This window comes from Lutra lutra, chromosome 9 (genome assembly GCF_902655055.1).
Source record: "Lutra lutra chromosome 9, mLutLut1.2, whole genome shotgun sequence".
In the NCBI taxonomy this organism is placed as follows: domain Eukaryota; kingdom Metazoa; phylum Chordata; class Mammalia; order Carnivora; family Mustelidae; genus Lutra; species Lutra lutra.
Window position 1 is genome coordinate 112,495,459 of NC_062286.1, and position 22,505 is coordinate 112,517,963.

Below are 22,505 nucleotides of genomic sequence, written 5' to 3' on the forward strand. Positions count from 1 at the left end.
GGAATGCGTGTAATACCCCAGTCCGGGTGTTGGCGCTGCACCTAGCTGGGCTCCGGGTCTGCGGAAAACACTCACGGGCGGGGGAGACCCCGGGGATGCCCTACCGCCCCCAGTCGCCGACGCTAGCCCTTTCCAGGAACGCGCGGGCCCGCCCCCTGCGCGCGGTCGCCGATTGGCCAGGAGGCGCCGGCGTGACGTCAGGCCCCGCCCCCTCTCCCCCCGGCCCCGCCCCGCGGGGTGGCCTGGCGGTTTGGTCTGGAGCAGCTGAAACCGGTTTGAGCGGAGCCGCTTCCTGCCGCTCGGCGCCGCCGCGGGCTGCCTGGGGGAGCGCTGGCGAGGCGCTGACGGCGGGTGCCCGGCTTCTCGGCCCGCGGCCCTCGCTCTCGAGCGCGGCGGCGGCGGCGACGACGACGACGGCGCGGACCCGCAGACCCGGCAGGTGAGGCGGGCCGCCAGGCCTGGTCCGGCGCTCGGTGCGGAGGCCGCGGCGGCAGCTCACGTGGCGGCCGAGCTGTCAGGGCGGCCCGGCCGGGGACGCAGCGGGAAGAAGGGTGGGCAGCGTGCCCCGGCCCCCGCGGGCACTGCCCTCTCCCCCACCCCCCGGGAAACAGCGGCCTGGACGTTCGAGCCGGTCCGTCGGTGGGCAGCCTCTATCTGTTTCCACTTTTATTGTTGGCTGCCACGATCCCGTTGGGCTGCCTGGTGCTTAGTTCCCCTCCGAAAAATTTGTCAAGTGCGGGATTCTCCCTGTACCAGAATGAATAGAGCGTAGGACCGCCACGAGTACGCGAACTTCGGGAACGAAGAAACAAAAATTGCCACTGAAGTCGTTCGTGCACCCCTAGCCCGCAGCATGCCCCTCGCCTACCCCGACTCATTCTGTCCATGCGTAATTCAGAGTCCAGAGTGCTCACCATTACACCATGGAACCGCCTGTCCATGCGTAATTCATAGTGTTTTGGCAACTGCTTATTTTCTGAAATTGCCTAACCACATAGTTGAAGGCGTGCTTGTATAATTCAGTTATTCTAAAAAATAAAACCCCGAAGTCCCTTCTTATCCTAAGGAGATGTCCCAGCCATAGGCATCTTTGCTCTCCATGCAATTTTGGGAAATCTGCATCTTCTCTTTTTCCAAAACTGCACTTGGCCCAAGGCTCTGCAGATAGCCTTGGTGACTTCTGGGGGAAAGCCTCGATCAGTTAGGGGCTTCATCAGCCCCCTCTCACCCCACTGCCCGGTTATAAAGGAAATCGTTCATGAATTCAGTCATGAATTGTAGAGAATTCTTTCATTTTGAGGCAGCTGTGGAGTCCGTGTAGTGTCGACATAGAAGAAGACAGGAACCAGCAGGATGTTTAGACTTGATGATGTTTTCTTCATGGTGTTCTCTGACTCTCCCTATTCTTGCCTGGTAACTACCCTCTCCTCTACCTCTTCATGTTCTCCCTCTTGCTACATTTTTGACAGTTGTGACTTAGTTAAGAAGTAAATACAAGCTGTCAGTCCTTTTTTCAACTCCTGATGGTCTGGATACAAATAATTCAGGATAAAGCAAACAGGTAAAACTGCACAAGGCCTAATCTGTTCTGGATTTAAGAACCAGGGCGAACCAGTATTCTAGACAAAATAAGACTTAGGAAAGTTCTGTTCAGAAAAATAATGACCACGAAAGAAATCTCATAGTGACAGAGTAAAATTTGATACCTACAAAAAGTAGGTTGATGAATCAAATCCTTGTATGTAACCTAACCAGGGAAAGTATATGAACTAAACTATACATAAAATAATATCAAGACAAAGTGAAATGGAAAACTTTACAGCATTGCTTAGAAAGTTGAACCAGGAATAAAGCTGGCTTAGTGAAATCTCCAGAAATGCTTTCTTTATGAAAATCCATTCATTTTTGCATACATTTGTTTAAAATACTGGCTCAAGTATACGAGGGTCAGAATAGTGGGGTCATAACAATCCTCCAAAAGGATGACCAGAAATTAATTCAGGAAAACGTAGGCATTTCATATATTCCTTATAGCCAGTTATGAGAATCAAAGCTGCTGGAGTCTAGGAAAAAGCAAGACTTGGAAATGGCTTTTTTCTTTGAAAAAATTTGAAGGAAGACCAGAGATGTTCTTTTTGGCCAGAAAAACACATTTTAGCTAAAAATATCTGTGCTCTCAATTTAGCTCTAAACTAAATGTTCCTGTACCTTGGTTTGCTTAAATACCCCTTTTGTTCCTCAAGCTGGTAAACCAGTAAGGTCATGTGTTGGGATAGTTTCTCTGACCACAAAAATAAAGTAGAATTTGTTTTGGCAGGTAGTGTAAACTCTGAAATATTTCTTGAATGTAAATTACAATGTCATACTTTACTGATTGCTTAAGTCTTTAAAAAAGTGTTAAAATACAGTTAGATGCTACTCAAAATCTCAGATGAGAATTCTGTTTGATATTTATCTTCAAAAAACACAAAATGGAAGTTATATATAAAACAAATTGAGTTGGTTAAATTACATTTACTATGAGCTCATGTACATGAAAATGGCTAGATTTTTTCATCTGACTCTTGTTTATATCTGGAAGACCTCCCCAGTCCAAGTTGGGATGATGATGATGATGATGTTGGTGATGATGATGATTTTTTTGGCTTGTTTGAAAGAAGAGGAAGTGTTGGTGGGGGTGTAAATTTTGCATTCCGCAACAGGACAGTATTTTACTTTGTCACTACTGTTGTGGTGGTAGCTGGGTGCCAAAATTGTGCATGCCAATCCTGCACCAGAATTTTGGCCTCTGTCCACGATCAAGTAAACTGGTGTAGGAGCAGCTCCCCAGGCTTTTATTTGGTATGGTATTAAATTGTGGGAGGAGGACGGCAGGAAATTAAACCAGACTATAGGACTTTTGGCAATTCAAGTGGAAAATGATGCTTTGTTGACATCCAGGAAGGTTTTTTTTGGGGGAGGAGGTATTTTTGTGCTTGTGTATATAGTTTTGTACAGTACATTTACTGCAGTTGTTACCATAGCTGTTACCAAGTTACAATAGCCACTTTTACAAGCAACCTTTAGAATGAAAGTCAATTTTAATAATCAATTGAATTTGTATAAGTTTCCAATTTAATGCAGTAGAAATTTAGAGGTAATTTTGTGCCAGTTGTTGATTTTAATACATAGGAATAATTACATTTGATTTCCCTAAAATTGGCTAAAATAGATATTTAAAATTGATCATAAAATAGTTGTAGCAACTGTGTAATTATGCAGATGAGATTATGTAGTCCTTTGTTGAAAACTGTGACTGTAAATACTGGGTGAAAGTAGAAGTTGTAGGTTGAGATTAAGCTTGGTTATTCAGCAGTTTTGCTAGATGATGGGGCTTTTTGCTGTGTCTCAAAATTAATTCAGTTATGTAAAAGCCAAGCTCTTTTGCTAGTCTTGAGGTTTCTTCATATAACATAAAATAAATGTTAGAGTGTGGTGTTTAAGTGAACTATTTAATTATTAGAAGGGAAGTAATTCCTTTTCTTAGAATTAGTACTCTGATTCCTATCAGATGTCATATTAAAGGAGAGCTAATAAGATACTTGGATAATGATTGCTTAATGAGGGGGTTGACAGTCTACAGCTATTTTTAGATTTAGAACATTCTTTGGCAGTGCTAGAACTGGATGTATATGCTTTAAATAGATCATGTTTATTCTTAGACACAAATTATTTTGATCAAGGACAGGATTTTCTCTAGTGCACAGTCTTAGGTTTTCTAACTGAAATGGTAGAGTTACAAATAGGGAATTCTGTATTCAGGTGATATGAAACCACACTGACTGGTGGTCTTGTTTAATATGGATATTCAACATTTACATTTAATCACTGATGTGAGTGGGATGATAAATAGTTCATAGCAAACATTGAGTCTAGATTCTTGGCCCTCATAGCAGCCCCTGTGGATCAGGTTTCTCAGTCTCAGCCCTATTGATATTTGGAGCTGAACAATTATTTGTGAAGAGCTGTTCTGTGCATTACATGGTGTTTAACAGTTCTCTTGGCCTCTCCCCACTAGATACCAGCAGTATCACTCCCAGTTGCGACAACCAAAAAGGTCTCTTGACATTGCCAAATATCCCTTGGAGGGCAGAATTGTCCCCAGTGAGAACTGCTGCTGTATATTACCGTGACTTGGAAGTGTGGTTACCTGAGCAGCAGTGTTGGTTGAATGGTCGTTGCGGAGTTGGGTATGTGTTCGTGGAGAGGGAAAGGAAGCAAAGGGGAAATCGAAGAATGAATAGCTATAAAAATTACTTTATGGTTTTTAAAATAATGTAGAAATACAAATAACCTTTAAGCTGGTAACTTAATGAAATGATGCAGGGTAAAGACATTGGAATTGTTTTAGGAATATTGGTGAATTGGGGCACAAAATTTGGGGGAGGGTTTGGAGAAGTTATGTAGAATCTGCTCTTTGTGTAGAGTATGTGTTCTTTCTATATATAGTTATATAGCACTCTTTCGAATTGATGCTGTATATATTTTTAAGAAAATCTGTTATCTTCCCTCAGGTACTTACGTTAGGGAGTGGTAAACAGATTGTTTTGGCTGGGAAAACAACCAAGAAATGAAAGATCAGCTATGGAGACAATGTGAATAAGAAACCAAGGATTAGGGGTTTAGATTTCTGTAAGTAATGGAAGTAATTCCAAGTCAGGGACATGAGGAAGAATTTTTTTTTTTTTTTAAAGATTTTATTTATTTGATAGAGAGGGAGAGTGCACTAGTAGGGGGAGCAGCAGGCAGACAGAGAAGCAGGCTCCTTGCTGAGTGCGGGGCTCCATCCCTGGACCCTGGGATCAGGACCTGAGCAGAAGGCAGGTGCTTAACTGACTGAGCCACCCAGGCACCCCTGAGGAAGAATATTCTAACTGACATAAAATATTATTAGGAAGACAGAATCCAAAACATAGCTTAGAATACTTAGGATTTTGAATGAAATTCAGACCGTACAAAGAAAGGCATGTATGTAGGATCAATTAGAATCAACAGGGTTTGGTAATAGATCACGGAGTTGAGACTTTAAATTTGAGTCTACAGAACTAGAGTAATGAAAGTCCTATGGTTAATACAGGGAAAATCTGAAAAGAGTGGTTTATCGGGGAGGGTTTTTTTGGTAAGTTATTAGTTACATTACTTAGAAGCAGAGCCTGCATCTTGTGGCAGAACATAACTAGTTTGTTCCAGTGAATGGTACTTCAGTTCTTCAGTTGTTTCCTTGTTATTAAATTTGTAACCTTACTGAAGTAGAAATCCTCTCTTGAGCCAAGTTTTTTTCTATCTGTAGTTGTTTTTTGTTTTTGTTTTTGTTTGGCTTTTTTTCCCCCTCCATCATAACATGAACCTGGTTGGGAAAGATATGTCGAATTTGGAACAGCTGCTTATCAGAAGAGAAAGTTTGTAACAAGAAAATCTTAAATCCTTTAAAAAAAGTGGACACACTTGTTTTGCATTTTTTCTGGTCCGTACACACAGAATAGGTTTTCATATTAGGTCTTAAAAATTTCTAGGTATTTCATAAATAACTCAACCTTTATGTAAGTTTTCTGAAATCTTTTGTTCATAGTTTTGATTTATTTCTTTTTTGTTTGTTTGTTTCATTTTTTAATTTGTTTCTTGGTGGCAGCTATCTAGAGCTAAGATTTTTATATATTTTAAATGACATCTTTTCTTTTTCTTCCTAGCTCAACATTGTAAAGTAAATCCGCCAGAATGACACCTTCTCAGGTTACCTTTGAAATAAGAGGAACTCTTTTACCAGGTATTGTCAAGTTTTACTTTAAAACAAAAAATTTTAAATGAGTATTTTCCCCATCTTGATTGTCTTAAATATGCTCTTTGTTATTACAGTAGGCCTCATTTTTAGATGAAACTATCTTTAGGACTTACCTGATTTCTGAAATGTGCTTGGAGTGTAATAAGAAAGAAAAACATACTTCCCCAAACAGTAAATGTCTTAGTGTCATATTTTCCAAGAAGGCTGTGAATGTATTTAATTTTGCACAGGATGAAGACTATGGACTATGATTTTTAAGTACCATGAAAATGAGGGAAATTTTCCTAGTGCAAGAAGTTGGTGAAATATTTGGTTAAGATAACTTTGTTCCCTATTTGTAAATTTTTTGGCTTATTGTATTTTTTGTTGTCTGCTAACACAGTGTGAAGTAATTTTAGGGTAAATAGTATATCAAAATAGTATCAGGCCTGAGGCATGTATCTCCTTATTTAATATACTCACCAACTGGCCAGTTCCCCAAATCTGTTACATTCTTTCTCTCTTTTGGGCCTTTCTTACAATTGTTTCCTCTGTCTAGATCTGTGGCCTCCCTTCTTCCCTTTAACTCTGCTTAACTCTAGCCCTGGGTTTAGCTAGGTTAGGATTCCTGTGAAATTAAGGGTTCCAGGACTTTTTGTAGTACCTACAGATTTTATGGAATTATTTGAGTAATTTTGTTTATGGACAGATTGTCAGTTCTGTGAAAATGTGACTATTTTGTCATGCTGAGTGCATGTACCTAACACAGTGCCTGACTCAGAGCAGGAGTAAATACGTGTTCAAGGAATAAATAAATGATTAACTCTGTATGTCCAGCATCTTTGGCCTAGCAGCCATCAGAGCGGCTGACAGAGTATATATTTGTCCAAATTCAAATTCTTAGCCAAGATGATCTGGTAGAGAGCTCTCATTTCTGGGCAGGATTCTGCAGATTGAAAATTGCTAGTCAGCTGATAAGTTGGCTCACTGGGGTCAAGAGCTCACCTCTAGTCCAGTGTGTAGCCTTCTCTGTGGAGAGAAGACTGCAGAGCTGTATCATACCCTTTCAGGGAATTGTGCATAGACAACTTAAGGTAGAAGGAGCTAGCCACGTCAGGCATATGGACCAACCACAAAATTAGCCCTAGAAGGGTGAGCTTGGCGAGGTCTTACTCTCAAGGACTAGAGGGAAGATAGTGGTGGATGTGAATATAAGAAAGGACTGTGCACAGCAGTGTGTTTGACTCTGGGAATGAATATTTGTATATAGCAACAGCTTTTATCTTTCTTTTTAATCAGAGAAGGTAGTGATAACCTAATTACAAAACAAAATCTGGTTGCTCTAAAGGATTGGTGAATATTTTAACATGAAATCTCTATATATAACCACTCCATTCTTGACAAACATGTATTTAGAACCCCCAAAACTCCTGAGTGATTATTGCATTTGAAATTTTCAGTTAAATTTTAGATAGTCCAACCTTAAAAAATGCTCATGAGGGCGGTTAAAGCCAACTACAATTCTGGCTTTACTAGAGTAGTGCCTGAAAGCCACTCGGAATGTGGAGGAGTTTGTCTTGAACTTTGTTCACTTGGCATCAGTTTGTTATCTTTCTCTCCATGAATTTTAATTATAGTAATTCAGAATATATTGCTGTGTAAGTCAAAGACTTCTCCATACTTCTATCCAAGAATTTTTTTTTTTTAAGATTTATTCATTTTAGAGAGAGCATGTGCAAGCTGGGGTGGGGGCGCAGGGGACAGGGTGAGAGAGAACCTCAAGGAGACTCCCTGCTCAGTGTGGAACCCAACACAGGGCTCAATCCCATGACCCAAACATGAACCTAGCCAAAGCCAAGAGTCAGACGCTCCACTGACTAAACCACCCAGGCACCTTGTAGACTTTTGCTGAATGCATATAATTCAGCAAATACAGGTGACAGTTGTATTTTGGTTTGTCTATTGATGAGAAGTGTTCAGGTAAAACAATAGTCATTATTTTAGTAAGGAAAACTAGATTTTTCACTAAGTCTTTGGAAGAAGTTTTGTTGTTGTTGTTGTCCCATTGATAATTTTCTTAATCTTTAGTTTGTTTTAATAGCCACTGTTTGAGTTCCTGGAAAATATTGGTTACTATTTCTCTAGAATACTTCTTTGCATTTAGTGTGTGCCTTTTTTTTTTTTTTTTAAAGATTTTATTTATTTATTTGGCAGAGATCACAAGTAGGCAGAGAGGCAGACAGAGAGAGAGGAGGAAGCAGGCTCCCTGCCAAGCAGAGAGCCCAATTCGGGGCTCGATCCCAGGACCCAGGAATCACAACCTGAGCCGAAGGCAGAGGCTTTAACCCACTGAGACACCCAGGCACCCCTAGTGTGTGCCTTTTTAAATCAGAAGCTGCCTTGAAGGCAGGAACTGTGGCATGATCACTTTGTCTTCTTGGTACTTGTTATTAGCTCACTTAAGTGGTTGAACAAATGAAGTAAGTGCATCCCTATCCATCCCTCCTTTTCTTTGGTTTTGGTTCTGTAGAGTTAGGTCAAGTTAAGAAGGCAGGTATTGGTGTGGTACCTAGGTCTGACACATGTCTCAGTGAGGCTCTGCCGTCTCTGCTAGTGGGGGCTCTGCATCTAGGTGAACTAGTGCAACTGACTGCTCTTTTCTGGCTTCCTAAAACTATAGTCTGAAACTTCCTTACTTAGCCCACTATAACTGGTTGTTCTCTTTCTTTAGGAGAAGTTTATGCCATATGTGGGAGCTGTGATGCTTTGGGAAACTGGAGTCCTCAGAATGCTGTGGCTCTTCTTCCAGAAAATGAGACAGGTGAAAGGTAAGAAGGGTAATAACAGGTTACAGAATGATTGTGATACCCAAATTAGAAACTTGGAGGGTTTCTAAGATACCTTCATGTAGTTTTTCTCTTTTAATTTTTATGATAGTTCTTGAGTGTGCATAGAGTGAAGTAGTTGTACAAAGTCGGTTGTTTAAAAAAAAAAAAGTTTCTCTGTTTCTTAATTTCCCACTTCAACCATTTTCAACTTTTGGCTGGTTCTTTTGGTAGTTACCACTATATTTCCAAATAACAGGCTTATATTGCTATTTTTTATTTTTTTAAGCTTTTTTAAGGTATTATCTTTTAGCTTTCAATATATATTTATATATATGGATACATATATCTATCTATATGTATATATATTTATTTTTAAAATTTTATTTATTTGAGAGAGAGATCAAGAGAGAGAGAGAGCATACCAGCGGTGGTGGGGGAGAGGCAAAGGGAGAAGGAGGAGCAGACTCCCTGCTGAGCAGGGACCCTGACACAGGGCTGGATCCCAGGATCCTGAGATCATGAACTGAGCTGAAGGCAGACACTTTACCAACTGAGCCACCCAGGTGCCTCTCAGCACATATTCTATTTTTTTTTTTTTTTTTAAGATTTTATTTATTTGAGAAAGCAGGGGGAGGGGCAGAGGGAGAGGGAGAAGCAGGCTCCCCGCCTATCAGGGAGCCCAATGTGGTGCTCTATCCCAGGGATCATGACATGAGCCGAAAGCAATTGCTTAACTGCCTGAGCTCCTCTCCATACATATTCTTGATAAAAGATCTGATTTTTTCTTTAGCCTATAAAATATTTTTCTAGAGCAGAGTGTGAAACAGGTATTTTAGCTAATATACTGAAATGAGTTTGCAACTGACATTAAATAGAATGCTAAAGTTAGTCTGGGTGTATTGGTGCATTGCACTGTTGAAAGAAGGGCCTGGGTGCAGGTTTCAGTTCCACAGTTAACTGCAATCTTGGGCAGATCTGATTTCTCTAGGCCTGGGTTACCTCATCTGCATGATAAAGGGGTTAGGACAAAATCAGTGAATATTAGAGATATTTGGGGCATTATGGATTGTCAAAATATATATGTGGGAGGTAAGGAGAGAGGAGATCTTAAACAGTATACAAATACATGCAGTGCCCCTAGGGAGAAACACCAGACTATATATTATTAAGCTCAACTTGTTTTCCATGTAGAGCGTGGCTACTGAAAATGTGGCCTGTGGGCCAGTACTAGGGGGAAAAAAAAAACAAAAAACCAAACTTTAGTTTTTCTAATAATCAGTGCATTATATGAGAAATACATAAATTAAGAGCAAGCATTTAGAAATGTTTATAGCACTTTGAGATTGTTAGGGCATTCATGTATGTCACCGTGGACTCACCTCTTGTTGTGCTGGATACATAGATCAGAAGTGTTGGTTACAGGACAGACAAGCAAACAAAAACTGGTCCTTTGCAGCAGATAGCTTGAGGAGCACTGATGACAGAGCAAAAGAAAATAACAAATACAGTACCATAATGCAAATTAAGGAAAAGGAAGACAGGGACACCTGGGTGGCTCAGTCAGTTAAGCATCTGCCTTTGGCTCAAGTACCTCATTGGGTTAAGCAGGGAGCCCGCTTCTCCCTCTGCCTGCTGCTCTCCCTGCTTGTGCTCTTTCTCTCTCTCTCTCACAATATAAATAAAATCTTAAAAAAAAAATGTCTATAGAACATCCTTTTTCTACTTGTCATTATTGTGACATATTTTCTCAGCCAGTTCGCAACTTTTTTTATAAGTGAAGTTGATAATACTGGAATCACAGAGGAATGAAATGTTTATTCCCTTCAAGTGGCTATTTTTTCCTCCATTTTCAGTTCAGCCACTGCTGTCTGAAGTAAAACCTTATGCCTTTCTGAACTTGTTCCTAAAACACACCTTGCTCTGAATGGTTGAGCTGCACTGTCACCTGTCTTAAGTCCATTTCAGCTAGCCTGATCAAAGTTATGTGAACAGATGAGATAACACTTAACTACATAACTTGAAGGGACCAGCCACTTTACCTTGCTGACATGCACTGAAATGTAATTGATTCACATATGGCAGATAAACAGTGTTTCACATGGAGAAAGGAAGTAGGTGATACAAGAGGATACAAAAAACATTTGCCTTGGACACCATTCTTGTGTTTTAGAATTGTGTCTATTTGGATTTCAGTGTCTTGTGCATCTAAGCCCTTTGTACAGAGCTCTTTTTCAGAGTCTCTTAAGCTTCTTCATACCTGTAGGCTTATAGTGACAAGAGCTCTGTTAGGATTTTTTTTTTTTTTTTCAACTTACAGATAATTTGAAAGTCGTGGTATTGTTTCCTAGTAATGCAGAAAATGTGGGTCACTTGTGGTTTTATTTGCTCTTGTAGATTTTATGGTATTTTGGAGGAGGATATGAGGGCATTCAAAATCAAGCAGGTACACTAAGCCTTATTGCCCCTCTTTCCTGACTTTTCTTGAATTTCATCAGATTATATTCATTTTTGATGTCACTGAACAGTTCCGGTTCATTTTTAACTTTGCAGCATTTACTTAGGAAGGTAGAATAAAAAACTCATTGCTTTGCTCTCTGCATCTTTTTCATTTAGTGGTTCTTAACCAGGGGCTCACTTAGACTCACTTGTGAGGGATTTTAAAAAATACACATGTCTAGATCCTACCCCTGGGGAATGAGGAATAGTGCATGAGAGAGGGACCCCATACATTTTCAGAGCTTCTTGCTAATTCTGCTGTTCACATCTGAGGCTGGCTTCACATTATCTGGCTGACCGATTTATGAATGAAATAGTACTAGAAATTTGCCATTTTTTTGTAGCAGAGATGGGAAATAATTTCACCTCAGAGTTGGTAGAGTGTTCCTGGAATGCTGTGTTGAAAAGGACTCTGAGGCTTATCAGAGAAAAGTAGTACGGGCGCCTGTGCTGAGCATTTGCTGGTCTTGGTTTATAGCAGTGGCCCTCAACCAGCCTTCTGTCTTCACCTATCCTGTGCAAACTCCACATGACCGGGCTCCACCCAGACCTCTGGAATCAGTTTCCCAGGGTGGAACCAGGGCATATGTATTTTATTACTACTAGATTAATCTAATTGTTGACCAGGGGTGACAGGTGGTTGTGGGTATTTTGTTGGGAACCCAGGATTGAGTCCGAGTGAGAATAATGCCCTAAAGCCTGCCTTGGCAGAGCCAGGTGGGAAACAGCGCTAGCCATCTGGTATCGTGGAAGAACATTTGGAGCTGATGTTTATTTACTAAACTATTCATGCTGAAGTAATGTTTGGGTAATGGTCTATGACAGCAGCTCTCAAACTTAAGTGTTCATCATCAGAGTTACCTGGAGGCTTGTTAAATTACAGATTGCTGGACTCTCCCCCCAGAGTTTCTATAGTAGGTCTAGGTGTGGCCTGAAAATTTTGGATTTCTAACAGTCTCCAGGGTGATAGTCATGGTCCTTAGATTATACTCTGCTTTCACAGTTGAGTCAAAGCTTTAGAATAGCAGTAGACTATGTTAGCATAGCATAGTTCAGAGGAAGACATTGAATTGAAACAAGTAAGATATAGATCCCAATTTGTTTGGCCAGGGGATTAGCCAGAAGCTGGGCAAGAAATCAGAACAAGGGACACTTGGGAATGTGAGTAATACTCATTTGCCTCAGCCCCAAAGCCTCTTAGCAGCCCTGTAACATCTCTAAGTGGAAAGTCAGAAAAGATTCTGACTCTTGCTTCCAACTTTGTGTTACTTTTTCTGTTTAAAATACTTCTCCTTGTCTTTGTATGGCTGGTTCCTTCTCATTACCTAGGACTCCGCTCAGACTGTTCTTCCTCATTGAGGCCTCTCCTCCAAAACTTCCTGTCATGTCAGAAAGGTCAAATAGCCCTTTCTATGTATGTTTGGTTATTTGTCTCCCTTCACCAGAAAGTAATCTGCTTGAAGATAGGGCTCTTTCTGCTTTATTCTTCACTGTGTTCCCAGTGCCTGATGCAGGGTCACCCTGGAGTATAATTCTGTGTAGGAATAAACAAGTGGTATTGGTCACAGACCTTGCTGGAGGGGTTTTATACATTATGAAGTCTATGCATTGTAGTTTGATATTAATGCTTCTGCTCTTTTTCCTCACAGCATGTTATGGAAAGCAACCATTGTACTCACTAGAGGAGTATCAGTTCAGTATCGCTACTTCAAAGGGTGCTTTCTAGAACCAAAGGTATGTTTTCTTTATCTCGTTTCCAGTTTCTTTAACAAACTTGCTTCTTTCAAAAGCAACTAATTTAAGTTTGGAAACATTGAAAGTAATGCGAGTTTGTTTTGATCAAATAAGGGAAACCGAACTCTAGATTAATGACATTTTAGTGCTAAAAAGCAAGTAGCCACTTCAGAGGCAGACGATGTCTGCAGTGGAATTTTTAAAAGACTAATAGTAAGTATATTCTGCAGTATTCTTGTTATGAAATTGGTTTTAATGATAAACGAGTGTTCTCAGTAGCTGTGCTTTTTCTCTAACTTTTGTAAAGTAACCAGTTAAAAGGGTTTTCTTTTTGTTTCATTTTTTAATTCTTACATGGTATAAATACATTTGAAGGAGTATATAGCCAGCTTTAAGTGAGTAATTATTTTTAAAACTTATTTCATAAAAGCCATCTCTTAGTGGCTGCGTTTGTTTTAACTCCTATCAGAACTGAAGTAATTCCTCTTAGTTTTTTTTTCAACCATGGTGTTGATAGAGTAGGATCTTTTCTGAAGGCCTTCGGAGTATCTTAAATCTAATCTGCTTGCTCACAATGATTTATTATTTTGGGATTGTTGTCATATTTAGAAAAGAAAAAAAAAGTTGATTCTTTCCTTCTTATTTTAAAGATGCTTATTTTCTGAAAGGATTCTTTTCCTTCAGATTTTTATCTTTGAGTACACTTAGGGTGCATGTGAGCACGGGTTTAGGCAGGCGTCTGGGAAGCAAAACGTGGATTAAACCGTTTTAAAATTTTTATTTCCCTTTGGGATCATTGAATACTTATTACATGTGAAAAATGCAAGCAGCCACTGTTACCTCATTCTCTTAGCCACCATTATAGAAAAGAAAAAACTGACAAAGCCACTTCAGCTGTCTTTTGCACCTATTACGTTTCTTATTCCAACAATATATTGTAAATACTCAGTAATTAAAATTACATTATGGTTGATCGTTGTGTTGGCTTATCTTGACAATAGTCTCATTTTAATGACTTAATATCATTTTTCTGGCTTAAGGGTTTTGCATTCTGGCAGAGTTTTTCAGTTTAAATTGAACAGTTGTGCAGTGATAAGTAGGTCATAGCACTCATGACATTGAAAGTTAATTTGAGGATCCTGGTATGTGAAATTTGTAATACGTGAAGTCAACTAAATTTTACTTAAAGGGGCATTTGGACAAGACAAATCATAATGAATCCTTTGGGCATAGTTTTCTAAAGTAAGACTATTGTCAACATAGATCAAATTAAGCCAACCTACAGTATTTTCCCTCTTCATTGAAGTGTAACCAAAAGCAGCAAATCAGTCCAAACTGCCTTCTGAAAAAATTGGCAAGAAGTCTGCTTACAGTAAAAAACAAGTTTTTCCCCCTTGTAATACTTGCAAAAGTTTACAGTATGTGTTGGTGAGTGTGTTTCTTTAAGTAGGTGCTCTGTATCGTGTACACATGTACCGTGTGATGCAGGGGCTGCCATGGTAAGTATGTTTTTCATGGACTAGAGTAAATAGCTACATAAAATCCCATGCATATAGCTAGAGGTTTTTTTTTTCCACATGCCAGCTTAAAGTGACACTTCTTTTCTTTTAAAAGTTGGTGGCGCTCTTTAAATGACACTTAATTTTAAATAGAAATAATTATGAAACTTTGTCTCAGTTGTGCATTGTCAAATGATAAAACTAATGTGCAAAGAATCTTAAATTGTAAAATGAAATTATTGGAATATATATTTTATAAATATAAAGAATGATAGGAAAGCAAAGTAATTATGAAACAGTGAAAAGCTGAAATGAGTAATAAGATTAATTTTGCTGAGGTAGTCTACCCAAGCATTTGTAGAGCCTAAGCTAAAAATCTTGTGGTCTTGTCAATTGACCTTCATATTTCAGTTTTTTTACCTATAAAATGAAGGGCTTGGACCATAGATTTCTTAGGTCCCTTCCATTGTGAAAATTTTATTGCAAATAAATAAAATTTTACCATTCGTATTTTCTCCTCCTTTTTTGCTCTTTCTGGCATATTCTTTTTAGTTTATAAGAGTCCCTTTTCTCAACTTTTTATAACTAACTGTTGACTTCTACTCTGTAGAATTAGAATGAGGTGTTAATATGTTGATTTTTAAATAATTTTACAGGTGACAAATCAAATACTATCTTGAACATAGCAAACAAAGGTTATAGATATTTTTGGAATGAAAACACAGGTGGGAGCTACAGATGGTCCATTAATTTCACATCTTCACCAGAGATAATTTTTCAGTGTGAACATCAATTAAAACATTTTTTTTTAGTCCATGTCCATCCTTCTATACTTGTGGGCAGGATTAGTGATGTAACCTGATGAAATGTTAGCCAATTTATAATAATGTTGTCTGTGATTTTTCCCTTAATTTCAACGGAAATAGCTCTTTATTTTTTAGTAACTTCTGTTTCTAATTTTTATAGGTATTCACATTCACTCATAGATTTTTTTATAAACCCTTATTTTGTTCTTAATCTCCCTTGATTTTTGTTTAAATCCTTTAACAAAAGAATCAGTCATCTGTGATAGGCAGATCATTGTTTATTTATAGAATAGCCCAGGTATCTTATTTTGTTGAGTGATTTTCTTAATAATATTCTTCCGGATGCTAAATACCTTCAGCTGTTAACCTGAGACTTGAACCATCTCACAGATCTCTGTCTGCCTAGCTTCCTTCACCTCACACTTTAGTTACCCATAAGTGACTATTTTTCTTATTAGTCTTATTCAAAATCGTTATTTTTAAATGACTGTTGGTCTGGCCTTGCCATTATAAATGCAAATTCCTCAGAGCCCCTTTTACATGCCCCACCCCCCTTTTTTCAAAATGTGGAAAGACAACAATAAAATTTTAGAAGTTTTATTTTTCATGATATTTGAAAGCAGTGATACAACTTGACTAGTTGATGATTTTGCTACATGTTTTGTTCAAACAAAACAGACCAAAAACCTCAGTCTACATGTTGTTTCTCTCAGGGCTTGATGTAGCTAGCTCAGTGATGTTGAGCACTGCTTAAGAAAGCAGTCATTATGCTTTTCTTTCTTTGCAGAAATAGATTATTTTGTATTTTTCTTAATATGCTTAATAGTATTGATAGAGTTGTTTCACAATTTAACATACATTTTAGCAATCAACTGATTTAATATACGTTAAATTGTAAAACAACTCTATCAGTACTATTAGTGGAATTATGTCTTGGACTGATGATGTTACTTTTTTCTTCAAAGATCCACCTTGCACTTGACTCCAAAGTGCTTAAAATTATGGCAGCCTTTTACGGAATGAAACTGTTCTTTTTTCTAAGGTCTTGAAGAATGAGTTTATTACATTTAGCTTGTTAAAAAGGATTGCAGGTTTTGGAGTCATTACTGAGATTTTAAATTTCCCAGGCTCAGGGCTTAAATATTTTTTAAGAAGTTCAGTAAGCTAAAATTTAAGATTACCTTCTAAAGTTTGACAAAGTAATACCATTTTGAAAGATAACTGTATTTTAAAACTTGGTTAATTTTTTTTTTTATTTTAACACTTTGTTGTACCAACAAACATGATTTGTAGTGTGAACGCTTATATACCCAATTAGAAGTCATCCGTTGAATCAGCTCTTTGGATTGCTCCTTGAATGCCCCATTCATTTCAAGCCTAGGTGGTTTTATGCTGTGAGTGGGTTTGCTACTAAAGCAGATGAGGGTAGAGTTATTAAAATACTATTAAAATATATTTTCTACCAAATATTTTATCCACAGGGCTATTCTGACATTAGATGTAGATATTGTAGTCAACACTTTGTAAAGTTCCCCTGACACTGAATTGATACAAAAACAAAAACAAACTCTCCTTTCTTCTGTCCACTTCTTATCCTTGCTGGTATTTAATACTATGTTCCTGGCACCTTTTAAAGGCACCTTTGTTTAGTAACTTCTATAAGAATGTAGAGCTAGCTATACCATCTTTGTAGCAAAGAGGATTATTTTTTTGGGAAGGGGGATGTGCAGGGGAATGAGAGGAATGGGGAAGACTATAGGTTAGATCTTTCTGGATACTCTCTATTGCTAAGAAACATTGTTCCTTTTTTAACGTATATATTTGTATCTTTTGAGGATCAGAAACTTTGATGTTTAAGAAATTCAAAAAAATGTGACAGGAAAGTCATGATAAAAAACATCTAACATATAGGACTGAAACTATCTCCATGTTTTAGTGTAAAGGAAATGAAATTCACTATATTTAAGATGAGCAGTTTCACAGTAAAAAAAATTTTAAAAACATCTGCCCACTTTACCAACTTATAAGTTGAACCCTTAAAACAAGGAGGTATTCAGCAAGAGAAAATGAGGATTTGATGATTATCCCATTTGCTTTATGATTTGAATGAATAGCAAATGATATTTTAGTTTTCAAAGTTCAGAAGTTTGCAAGTTTTAAAAAGAATTTCAACCTCTGGTTATTTTTAAGTAGAATATCTCTTGCATTTAATTACTTAATGTGCTTAATTTGTCTCATACTCGATTATCATTTAGCACATTATTAATACTGAAAGCTATAAAATGACATAGAAGAGTATTTAATACCATCTAAAGGTATACAGTGTATAGAGAGCTTATATGTTCTGTGCTTTTTTAGAGTATATAATATATGCCTAGGAAAGGGGTTGAAGATTTATGTATGAAAATATCAGTAGTGATTATCCCTAAGTGGTGTGATAATGAATGACTTTTATGTTTCCTTTTTGCTTCTTTGTATTTTATTAAATGTCTTCTGAAGATGTGAAGAGAAATATAAAATGCCTTGTAATGTTACAGTTTGAAATTTTGCTTCTAAAATATGTATTTAATGGTTTTATTTTGGCACATAAGTTCAGTTGATTTTTTTTAATAATTAAAATTAGGAAGCATTTAGTTAGTAGTTTGATCCTTTAGGTATACATAGGGAATCTGAGTCGATAGTTCATTTTTAATTTTAAATCGCTGTAGATGTTAACACATAAAGCTTTATTTTCCCTTTTAGTAAGAGAATTTGATAACAGAAGACAGTATTAGTTTTCACCCTGTATGAATTTATGAACTGTAGGGCATAAAGAGAAAAACTAGATGGTAGTTCCTTTTTGTCAGACTTATTCTTTGAATTTACTCATGCACATGTACTTTCTTTTAGGGTTTTCCTGTACTCTTTAGAAACAATGGTTACTATAATACAAGAAATCTGATGTTCTTCCTGTTATTTACTTACTATAATAAAGAACCTTGTTATGCCTTCTAGTTCCTTGTGATCACTGATCTTGAAGTACTTGTACCTACTATTCCTACTATCATAGAGTATAGGCTTTTCCCAAACACTTGGAGAGTTACTTGAGATAACTTTATTCAGTAATACCTCATTGACCACTGACAATAAGGCATAAAGTATATTTGGTGTTAACTTTAATTTATGGGAATTTACCAGCTAATTAGGAATACTGTAGGCAGATTTAAGAAAGGGTTTAAGATGGTTTTATGTGCCAGTTTCATCTCTTTTTTCTTGTTTACTGCCTCACCGTCCTTTTCTTCCAGCACTCATGTTTTGTGACCTGGTACATCCTGATTTTTGGCATATAATATTGATAAATAACAAGATGAATCTTTTGGTTTCATATTTAGTATAAGACTTAGGCCACAAACATCTAATGGAGTCATGGGTAGAAAATAAGATATAAGAAATTATTGCAGACGTTTAACTTTTAAATTGCAGACTATCGGTGGTCCATGCCAAGTCATAGTTCACAAGTGGGAGACTCATCTACAACCACGATCAATAACCCCTTTAGGTATGGGCATTAACTGCATCTGTTTGAGGCATATGCATAAAGTTACTAATATGCTGCACAATGGCTTAGTGGGATTTAATAAATTTTTTTTCTAAAGTTTAAGGTCAATGCATTGTCAGTACTGCAAATTTCACTTAGCATATCATGGATCTTTTAAAACTAAACAGTTCTTAATTGCCTTTCTTTATAAACTTGTTAGAAATGTTTGCCAGGTTATTTTTATTTGGGGGGATTTTATTAATTTATTGTGGAATATTTATTTTCATTTGGAATATTTAACAAAGTTTGTAAAATAACATTCTTTTTGACTGAGCATCCACAGCTTTATTTTATTACTTGCTCAGAGAGCTTAGAGAACATTTGAGGAAAGAGTTAATCCAAAACAAAAATTCTTAAATTTTTAACTTTGAATAGCAGGAGCAATAGAATAAGTTATCCTATTTATTCTGTGTTGTGTTTTTTTTTTTTTAACTAGTAAATACTTGAATAAACTTGTATGAATGCATTCAGATTTGTAGCAGACATATTTTCCTCATGATTTACTTAAATACCTGCTGGCTCTGTTAAAATTGATACTCAGATAGTTGATTTTATTTTGTTCTTGTTTTTTTTCCCCCTAAAACTTCATTCCGTTTTCTTGTGCCAAAAAAATGGCATCTCTCTTCATACAAGTATTTTTGAATTTCCTTTTCCTTACTGAGATTAAAATTTGAAGTTCATATCATATGCATAAATTACCCACTTGGAGTCATCTGTAAATTCACTCGTGCTGAAAACTGTATCTTTTATTTTCTAGAGAAAATTAGAATTTAAAGATAATAATGGCTTGCTAGTAGCTATCTTAGATTAGAAAGTAGTGAGAGATCCTGCTTTACCCTGTGGCAAGGACATGTCTTGTTTGAACAGATACTTCATTCCATCCTCTTTATTGGATTTTCTTTTATGTTTTAATACATTTTTGATAGTATATTTAAAGTTTTCATGAATAGCATACTTTAGAATTATAATAGTCCCATACTGAGGTTGGAAATTATTAGGTATTAAAGATTGAAAAAATAATATGCATTTGGAAGCATCTTGCAGTTAAATATATTTCCTTATTGTAAGAAATGGGATGTTTGTTTCTGGTCTTTTAAAAATTAATTTTATACTTTTGGAAAGCATAATCTCTAAAGAGCTACGTGAAATCTACCAAGAATCTTTATTGGGAACTATCACACCTATTTTGACAAATATTTCAGACTTAACGTTTAAAGTTAAACTGGGAAAGGAAGTAGAAGGGAAGATCATTAGTGTTTTACTGAAGAGGGTGGGGCTTACCCGCTTTTCTTATTTAGCTGTTAGAAAGGAATGTGCTAGCACTTATTCTTTTGGTAGTTCCTCACAGCTCTGTATATGCAGGTAAGTTTGTGCTGTTTGTGAAGCTTGTAGCTGGCTCTAGAGAATAGTTGGGATTTGAGGAGAGTTACGTTTTAGATAAGTTCAGAATATGCACTACATAAGAATAAGCATTTTAATTGTGCCAAGACCTTTGGTTTAAAAAATCACCCAGGAGATATTGTTGTCCAGCAGCCTGTCTTATAAATTGGTGGGTGTAGAGGTTTGTCCCAGTGCCTCTAGAGGGCCTCTCTGAGGAGTTTTCTTTCCCTTCCTTGTAACACCACGAATCATCACCAAGTTTGTAAGAACTTCTACTGTTTGATTACCTCCTTAAAAGGGAATTCTTTATTGAGGGCTACAATAAATATGCTTATTCATTTTGGGCTGCTTTTAAATTTTAGATTTCATATTTTAAAAATCCTTAAGGTGGGTAATTTCTCAGTTGTGCATTCTGTATACATCATGAATTTTAACTAGGTTTTTTTATTTTCCTTCAATTCTAGAAACTGAAATTATTATTGACGATGGACAATTTGGAATCCACAGTAAGTGAGACTGAGTTTTGACAGTCTTTACTGATACCACTGAGATGTTACCTTACTTTTTGTTAGAAACAGCACAGGGAAATGTGACAGTATGATACTGAAAATAGAGACTAGATCCAAGAAACAACCACATTGTGTTAAATAATAGTTTCCAGTATAATTCTTAAGCTTTAAAATTTTATCCTTTTGGTTTTTGACTGGTGACTTAGATGTATGAATTACTATACTTAATTTAAGAGTATTATACTTAACTGTTAATAGATCATCCCCTTTTAACCCCTGTGTTTGGTATTAATGTTCCCAGCATTCTAGACTCTTAAGTGAGGTTTGTGCAGTTTGTGTGTTTATGCACTTACAGTAAAATCCAGATTAAACAAAATGTTCCGGTAATTCTCCTGATACTTTAAAAATTAATTTATAGTGGAGTAGATAATCCTTTTACTTCTGAATATGTTGAAAATGTCATGCATTCATATATTTTTGTGCTTCACTAAATACTTTATCCTGAGGGTTCAAGTTGTCTTTGGTGACTGGGATTCTCACAGTAGAATAGTGTGACGATGCTAACTGCATTTTTGTTTTAGATCCTAAACTGGTCAAAGATACAGAGGGGGTGAGCAAAAGGTGTACTTGCACTAACCGTGAACCAGAGATAAATTGCTGATACTAGGCGCCTGTGTTTATACACTTGAGAAATGTACACATGCTTTGGCAGTGTTTGGATAGAAATTTTACTTCTTTTCCTTAATTTTATTTGGGATGACTTATATTACATTGTAAGGTAGTCTAAAATACTTGCATAGCTTTAGTTTTAGTGTTTTAGAGTCTTGTTCTCTTTATTTACAAAAGATATTTATGCTACACGTTTTAGAGAGCTTGCTGGATGGAGAAGTAGCTTTCTCATGTCCCTAACTATAAGGCAGGACATGTCCCTCTATTCTATGTTAATATCTCTGCATAGTTACAAATGCAGGCATTTCTTTGCTCTTTTGTAGTTGTTCTCTTAAACTCAGCTTAATTTAGCTGTCAGGATGGAAGACTGTCTTTCCAAATTTATCCATTTCTGAGAACAGTTTAAAATTAAGAGAGGATAGTGGTTTCTTTTTACTTTAAAAATTTAGTAATTATTGAACCTAAGTTATATCTAAAGAGAAAAAGTTCTTTTTTTTTTTTTTTTTTTTAAAGTCTTGTTGATAAAAAACTTAGGTCCAAAATGGCTGACAGCTCTCTGGTATTTATAAAAATTTTATGACATATGACAAAAAATTTTTGACATATGACAAAATTTATAAAAATTTTATGACAATTTTATGACTTGAAGGAAACTTCAAGTTAAATAATACTAATACAGTGTTATCACAATCCTGCCATTTATTTATGTCCGAATTTCTAAATGCAGGAATACAGAATTGACTCACAGGTTTGGTTTTAACATTCTCCTGTCTCAAGCTCCAGCTTTAGTGATAGACTTGTTCTATCACAAGATAGACTTGTTCCAGCTGAGTAGCTCATGTGACCCTTTGGAAGTGTGATAGTGGTCCTCAGTGAAACACTACTAGGTTAGAGCCAGTGAGGAATGTGGTATTCTCTCAGAAATAGATGCTGTTACCTCGATAATGGATTCAGTAAGAAATTTTAATTTACTTAAGTGGTTAAATATGGCTAATTGTTAACATTTAACTTTTTTCCCCTGACTTCATATAAAAGTTTTTGAGGAATAAATTTAAAACTACATGTGTGTTTGCTTTGGAGAGAAGTTCCAGTGATATATAAACTGAGTGTATGCAAATGTGAACATGAACTAGAATTGTCAAAGGTGTGTTGTACTTACCAGATTGTTTCAAAAAGTGTGTATAATAATTACTGTTCTTCATATTTACTC

General features: G+C 36.9%; 1 protein-coding gene across 3 annotated transcripts in view; it reads left to right on the top strand.

Annotated features, from left to right (window-relative positions):
- Positions 1-256: 256 nt before the first annotated feature.
- GPCPD1 (glycerophosphocholine phosphodiesterase 1) overlaps positions 257-22,505 on the top strand; it is a 54,081-nt gene continuing 31,832 nt past the window's right edge. The window contains exons 1-6 of one of the 3 annotated variants that reach the window (XM_047744332.1): positions 257-439; positions 5,727-5,803; positions 8,529-8,625; positions 12,771-12,855; positions 18,623-18,698; positions 20,582-20,623. In XM_047744332.1, coding sequence (XP_047600288.1) covers positions 5,755-5,803; positions 8,529-8,625; positions 12,771-12,855; positions 18,623-18,698; positions 20,582-20,623 — 349 coding nt within the window. In that variant the 5' untranslated portion in view covers positions 257-439; positions 5,727-5,754. Of the gene's footprint in view, positions 440-4,186; positions 4,230-5,726; positions 5,804-8,528; positions 8,626-12,770; positions 12,856-18,622; positions 18,699-20,581; positions 20,624-22,505 lie in introns of those variants that run through there. The other 2 variants (XM_047744330.1, XM_047744331.1) reach the window with 2 other exon arrangements.